This window comes from Pseudorasbora parva, chromosome 1 (genome assembly GCF_024679245.1).
Source record: "Pseudorasbora parva isolate DD20220531a chromosome 1, ASM2467924v1, whole genome shotgun sequence".
Taxonomy (NCBI): Eukaryota; Metazoa; Chordata; class Actinopteri; order Cypriniformes; family Gobionidae; genus Pseudorasbora; species Pseudorasbora parva.
Genome location: NC_090172.1, coordinates 30,904,712 through 30,912,479, shown reverse-complemented (window position 1 = coordinate 30,912,479; position 7,768 = coordinate 30,904,712). Strand labels below are relative to the sequence as shown.

General features: G+C 39.0%; 1 protein-coding gene across 1 annotated transcript; it reads left to right on the top strand.

Annotated features, from left to right (window-relative positions):
- Positions 1-935: 935 nt before the first annotated feature.
- LOC137084061 (uncharacterized) lies at positions 936-4,585 on the top strand. Its single transcript, XM_067449993.1, has 2 exons — positions 936-1,372; positions 2,627-4,585. The coding sequence occupies exons 1-2, from the start codon at positions 1,309-1,311 to the stop codon at positions 4,525-4,527; spliced, it is 1,965 nt and encodes a 654-aa protein (XP_067306094.1). The 5' UTR covers positions 936-1,308; the 3' UTR covers positions 4,528-4,585.
- The last annotated feature ends 3,183 nt before the right edge of the window (positions 4,586-7,768 follow it).

Here is a 7,768-nt window from a genome sequence, read left to right as displayed (position 1 = left end):
TTCATCATCACCTTCTTCATCCTCGCACCAGAGGTCTGGGTTGTCTGCAGCGTCCCTGTGCTACCAAGCGTTTCCTTCGCTCTGGATCTGCATCTCTTGTCATCGTCTGTGCTGGTGTTCTCAATAAAGAGACTTTTTACTTGCTATTGAATCCTGCCTTCTAGTATCATTACAATAATTAATCAAACACAAACATCAAATTACAGGGCAGACAGGAAAACAGGAGCAGATCTAAAATACAAAGAAACTAAGCCAAATAGGACATGTATATGACAATTTGCTTTACAAATAAAATAAAAATTAAAAACATAAAAAACCCTTCGTCTTATTATCAATTTTTTAACTTTTTTTTTTCAAAGCTTAAAAGAACATTTATTTGAAATATACATATTTTGTAACAATATATACGTTTTTATTGTCAGTTCTGATCAGTTTAATGCATCCTTGCTCCCCAATACATTATGCATATATATATGTTGTTTGTATTGATAGTTGCACTCCTTCATTCTGTCAGAGGTTATGCCCATTTTTTTCTTCTTCTTTTTTCCCTGTTAGCTGAAATTTAAGCATTGAAGCTTCAAAAGTTTTTCCTTTGTTTCCTCTCTCCCTCTCTTAAATGTTTGACTCCTGTCCTCTTAATCTGCAGAGGTAATTTATAATAACTAAAAGTGACCTCTACATGCAGATCAGATGGTATTATTACCATTTTCTGTTCCTAGAGCATGTACAGTATGGCAGGACTCATGACAGGAAAACAAATGAAGGCAGCCACAATTGATGAACTTTGTTAATTAATAGCCCTGTCAATGAGCGAACAAAATGAAGTAGGGAGAGCAAGGAGAGAGAGGGAGAGAGAAAGAGTAGGAAGTGGGAGGAGCACAGGCACACTGTCTCAGACACAATGAAATAGATGTCTTTATTGACACAGCTATGTTTATACTGCCCTACAAAACAAAAAGGCAGTAACTGCATTTTTGGTCAAAAATGAGTTATTATCATTTTCATGACATTCAAGGCATCCTTTGTTATGTGACAAAAAATATTATCTCAAATGTGTGTCGTTTTGGTGAAAAATGGTAGTCGTTTGTACAGTAACTGCAAAAAGGCCTAGTGAAACAAAGCATGAGTACAGTAACATCCATTACTGTATTCTTGTTTTGTTTTACCCAACAAAAAATAACCGTGTTGCTACGCAGCGCAGTTACTGTTTCCATGGTGAACACACACAGCTGATTTAGCGGCATCCTCACGAGACGGTTTTAACATTTGCGATTTCACCCTTCTAACTTCCCACAAATTTTGTTTGAGATGGCACAAAGCAGGGGAAAGAAGATGGTCGAACTGGCGTTGAAAAGAAAATACCCGGAGAATGGTAAGTAACAGTGACAGATTAAACATTTAGAGGCTAGGCTATCACAATATAAACACCTGTCAGCCGCCAGGGCGGGACTTCCTCTCAGAGGTCCATTCAGAAAGCATTATGCTAATTAACAGGCGATGTTTCAAATAGCTTTGCTTACCTCCCCCTGATCCTCCCTGCTCCTAGCTGTAACTTTATCCTCTGTAACTTCACATCATCGCCGATGCCATGTCATCATTTTGTTGTTCATGACACAAAGTTATAATCCAATCAGCGGTGGAAAAATATTCAATAACTAGAAAAGCACTCGGAGAGCATAATAACCGCGGTCAATGTAGCATTACAAATTCCAAATGTCCCGTGTTCCGGATCACCACCAAAATGTAGTCATCTGTTCCTTGTCCTAATACCCATGTTGTCCGAAAATGTCATCCAAATCCGTACAGTACTTTTCGAATTATCTTACTAACGAACAGACAGAGAAACGGCAACAGGTGTCTGTTCAACTTAAAACGCACTCTCTTCGCGTCCGCTGTTTGAAGACTATGTCCGCTGTTTAAAGACTATGTCCGCTGTTTAAAGAAATTAGTGAGTTGTGAGCAAAACTGACACCTTTCTCTTTACTGTAAGCATCATGCTTTCAACAAAAACAAACTTCTGCAGAGCGAGTCGGCAGTTATTTACGACCCCCCTTAGCGCTCAGGCTCAACACATTGGTTCCTGTTCCTAAGCATTTATTTATTGCACGGTTTGTTCTTCTAAATATAAAATTATATATTTAATTTGGATTCCCCTTAATTATATTAACCTATGAAAATGTTTCCCTCTGCATTACTGCAAGCTTCTGTTTTATCCTATTATTGTAGGATAATACAACTTACAACCTAATGTAACTTATAAAGCCAGGCTGCGTTTTTTGTATGTTGGCTTTTCTTTCTTCATTTTCATTAAGGGTTAAAAATTATTAATTTATTATTGTGTTAGTCATTATTTAGGCATTTATTAATTAATTAAACTTTATTAAAATTATTCCCTGTACAATTAAATATTATGATATACAGACATCGATATATAGCCTACATATGTTGATCAGAGTGAAGATGTTGTCCTGTAGGTCCATATAATAATAATTAATAATAAATACTAATAATACTAATAATAATAATAATAATAATTTGTTGCAGTAGCCTACACAGACAGACAGACAGACACAGACAGATGTGGATTTACATTCATGCCACTAATTTTCTCTCTTTTTCATTTAAGATACACATGTAGGTATTCCATCAAAGAGGCAGCAAGTCCTGCCCCCCGCTGAAACAATGGAGTGGACCATCCTGGACACTTTCCTGGATACCACCAGCGTGGACAGCTTATATGATGACATTACAGACCTAGATTATGTCCCAACCCCTACGATGGCACAGACTGAAGTGGAACTTGGAGACCCAGGAGAACAAGTGCAAGAGCCCCAGCCAGAGCCCCAGCCAGAGCCCCAGCCAGAGCCACAGCCAGGGCCACAGCCTGATGTTGAATCACGTCGACCACCAATGAGAGAGCCATGTGGTGCCAAATGTCGAAGAAGGTGTACAGACCATATTTCAGAGGAAAGACGGAGGGAGATATGGAGTCAGTACTGGGAGATGACCTACACAGAAAGACGATCATGGATGTTTTACTCAGTTACCCCAATGCCAACCAAAAGAATAACAACCGGCCCAGAAAGTCGCCGTGGCCGCTCATTTATCTACCGCCTGCAAAACCAGAAAGGAGAGCCAAGACAGGTCTGCAAAATGTTTTTCCTGTCATCATTGGGCTACCACCCTAAAAATGACAGTCTCGTTATTTCCATGATGGGGAAGTCGAACACCAGGCCACTGGTTCCATCCAAGGACCAGAGAGGAAGGCAGGCTGCAGTCAACAAGATAGACGTGAAGACCCTTGATGACCACATTGAGTCCTTCCATCCTTGTGTGAGCCATTACAGACGGGAGCATGCCCCAAATCGACGGTACCTGCCAAGTGACATCACAATTAAGATGATGCATTCAGACTACCTGGATAAAGGAAACGCCTGCTCCTATGAAGCATACAGGAAGATGGTAAAAGACAAAAAAATCAGCTTTGCCAAACTTGGGGAGGAGCAATGTGAGGACTGTTTGGAACATGCAGAACATGTGAACTGCCACACAGGGGAGACTGAAAGCTCAGATTGCCCAGAGTGCCTAAGGTGGAACAAACATAAGCAGTCTGCCCTAGAGAGCCGCCAAAGCTACCAGGCAGATGCAGAGAGGGACTGGCCGGACATGACATCAGTTCGGAGTGTGGACCTCCAGAAGGTGATAATGCTGCCACGGATGCCAGGAGTCAAGTCAGCAGTATTTACTCGTCGCATCGTGGCATACCACGAAACATTTGCCTCAGTGGGGAAAAAAACAAACAAAAAAAACACCATCTCTGTATTGTGGCACGAGGGAATGGCTGGGCGAAGTGCCGCGGAAATTACATCAGCATATACAACTGCATTGGAGAAGGAGCGGGATGTACGCCACACCATATTCTGGGTGGACAACTGCAGTGCACAGAATAAGAACTGGTGCCTTCTATCCTCACTTGTCACTCTTGTGAACAGTGACACCATTTCACAGGAGGACATCACACTAAAGTTTTTTGAGAGGGGACACACGTTCATGAGCGCAGACAGTTTCCACCATGGTGTCGAGCAGCAAATGAGGAGCCGTCCAGGTGGTGTGGTCTACGACTTTGAGGACTTTGTGAGTGTTGTGGCAAGCTCCAACTCCAGGAAGGTGGATGTTATCAAATTGGAGAATGCCAATGTGCTAGATTGGAGGGATGGCCACTCCACCGTCAAGGTCAAGAAAGCGCAAGCACCAAAGCTTGGGGAGATGGCGGAGATACAGGTGCGGCGTGGCTCCAAGAGCCTCTTTTACAAGCTGTCCCATACGGAGAATGAATTTATGGAATTGGACTTCCTCATGAAGAAATTCTCGCTGAAGGTGCCCACTCTTTTGCGACCACAGAATAGAGGGGTTGAGGAGGTCAAGAAGAGAGACATCCTCTGTAATCTTTGTCACCTCATGCCACCAAACAGGAGGGTGTTCTGGTATTCCCTGCCTGTGAGCAATGTTTTGGAGGATGAGGAGTAATAACCATATGAAATGTGGTGTTCATCAATTATTTGTATTATTATTATCATCATTATTTATTTATTTATTCATTCATTCATTCATTCATTTATTTATTTATTTATTTATTTATTTATTTATTTATTTATTTATTTATATATATATATACACACACACAATCTATTATTAAATGTATGTTTACTAATTTGAAATATCTGTCCCATGTATTCATTTCATTCAGTACTTTATGTTTATAAACCTACTGAAACAGATACTGCACCATATAAAATCATCAACTTGTTTATCTTAGTTATCATCATAAGAGTACAAAAAGCGTTAGAAACACTTAGGCAACATGATTTTGTTTTGCTCTGTTGAATTGGAGTTTAACTTGCCTATATTGCTCCAAAGAAAAGTTGTTTTGCAATGCTTTAACATGAATGTGATTTGTAGGTATAGCAGATACTACATTACAGATTGAGAAACACCCCCAGAGACACATTAATCTAATACTCACACATAATAATGTGGTCCTATTCAAAATAAATTGTCCCCATTTGGGCCTTGATACAGCTTAGCAATGTGAGACTTTAAGCAGCCGTTTCAGCACCAGAACAGCTTCCGGGTGGAAAATATTGACCTAAAATGGTCAAATTAATTTGGGTTTGGTATATCCATGTTCAGAAAAACAAATGGTTCCAATTATTTCAAATACAGTAAAATACAGTAATATATCTAACACACCCAGAGCCCAAGTTGTGGCAAAATAGTTCTTGGAGAATCTGTAGTTACTGCCTTTTTCCTTGGCATGGTGCCACGTTTTTGGTAAGTAATACAAAGCAAGAATACAGTAACTGCAAAATAGGGGTAAAATACCAAATTAAAAATGAGGATTGATATGTACAAAAATAAAACTAATATAAAGTAACAAAAAAGCCACATGTCCAATAATCTACCTACAACTACTTAGGCTGGATGACAGGATAACTTTAAAGTCATTTTTCTCAGTTCTGCACTCTGCGTAGTTACTGCCTTTTTGCTTTGTAGGGCAGTATAGTTCAGAGCGAGGCTTGTAAATCAATTTGAATGCTCAGCCTAACAACGTTTGATTAATTTAATTTGATTCCATTGTGCTGATCATAACTCATGATGCAACCAGATGGCAGGAGAGGGTGGGAAACAGTGATAAAAAAGGAGGGGAGATTGACAATTACTTTTATTGGCTGTCTACATTGTTCATTGATCTTTCCTTCCCCAATAAAGCTAAAATGATCAGCAACAGCTGTAAAATTAGAAATATTTCTGTCAAATGGCCCTGATTTACTAAGATCTCAAATAAAGCTATCACGTTTGTTTGCAAATTAGCTATGCGAGCTATGTTTACAGGACAATTCTAGATGTGAATAATTATGCAAATAACTGCATTTGCAAATAGGTTGGAGACACCCATATTCAAAGAGGCTTTTGCTTGTAAAAGTCTGTAAAATAGGGCACAATGTACTGTGTTAATATGAAGGTGTGTTCACAGGTGTGTTTAAACTCATATTTTGTATTACGCATTGCATTTTGTTGTGGTTTGGGTTTAAAGTAAATGTCCATACACACACAATTGCCAGCAACTTTTCCTTTTTGTGACAGGTTTTAATTTAATTTTAATTTATTATTTTATTTATATTCATTTTTCAACAATGTTGTTGGTCCTAACACGTTTGTCCGCAAATGTTATCTTAATCCTATCCCATAATGTAAGCCTAAAATTTGAGGGAAATTCTATATTAATAACACTGATGTAGAAACACCTAATGTTGGAAGCATAAACTTTACATAAACTGTAATCTTGTCCCTCAAATCTGATTGGCTGATTGGCAGATTGGACTGATGTTCCAGGATCAACAAAGATGTTGACCCAGGAACATGTTGCACTTGGTTAAATCATGTTCTCCAAAATTGTAGCCATGATGCTCACTTACGCCTCACTAAAATTGGTATCCTGACTTATTTTTATTAATATATGTAAGATAAAATGTATTCTTTATATAAACATTTGATTCATACTTTAGGTTAATCTAAATATATACATTTAAAAGTAAAATCACCTGTTTTTTTTCTTCTCCAGAAAACAAGGTTAACCTACCGTCACATATACCTTGAACTCTCGGTTGATTAACCCAAACCTTGCTTACTCAAGGTATGCTGGTTACAAAAACATGTTCGTGAGTAAGTTCAGCCAACTCAGAGTATGTTGACCAGTTAACACACAAGACATCCTCAACAGAGCGACGGATTGATGTTTCACTGATGATAAAAAAAAAAAAAATACATTTAAATTATGAATAAAGGTTGCATGCATATGTGTGTGTGTTTATTCATATGCATGTACAGATCCTTTCTGCCTGACTGTGGAGTGTAAGCTGTGGTAGTTGTCTCTAGGGGCCTGCACAACAAACTCTTCTCTTGTCTGGATCACTAGCGCAGCCAATCATTTACATAATGTTAGAACAAATTCAGCTCAGGCAGACCACCACCAATAAATCACACTTGAAGATATTCTGTCATCATTTACTCACCCTCATGCCATTAAAAATCGAAATGTCTGCTTTTTTGTTAATTTATTTTGGAATTTTTGCATCTTGACATGCTGAGTGCTCTTCAAAAGCATCCTCCAATGCTTATTTTTGTTCCATAGAAGAAAGTCATTCATTTGGGTTTGGAACTGCATGAATTTGAGTAAACGATGACAGACCATCCCCAGTCCAAGGTCAGAGATCATTTCCAGGCAAGGGGCTAAACCTGACTAAAAATCTAGAATCGTCCCCTGTCCGTAACTCTCCTGTAAATGAGCGGACGAGTGCTTCCGCAGTGTATTATGATGGCAATGGTTTTGGCAGGGAGAGATGAGACCCTGCACCAGGCTTCGGATGGTAACTTTGGCAGTTCAGCATAGCAAGCTAATGTGGATCAGGGGATGCAGCTGAGCCAAGAACTAGGTAACAATATGCTAGCACACTGAACATCAGAGCATAAAAGTGCTATGATACAGATCATAGAATTGAATGTGACCAGACGGAAGAGCAGATTTAGGCACTGTTACTATGGTGGAAAGGGTAAGTGTTTCAGGCCATAAAAATTTCTGCTGATAAAGCTGATTATTCTTAAAATCCTTAATAAAACACAACTTATGTGCACCTACTGTAAAACAGTTGACCGAAGGTACAGAACAAAAGCAGACCTTGATATGAAATCTATATGCCTAAGAGGAAAC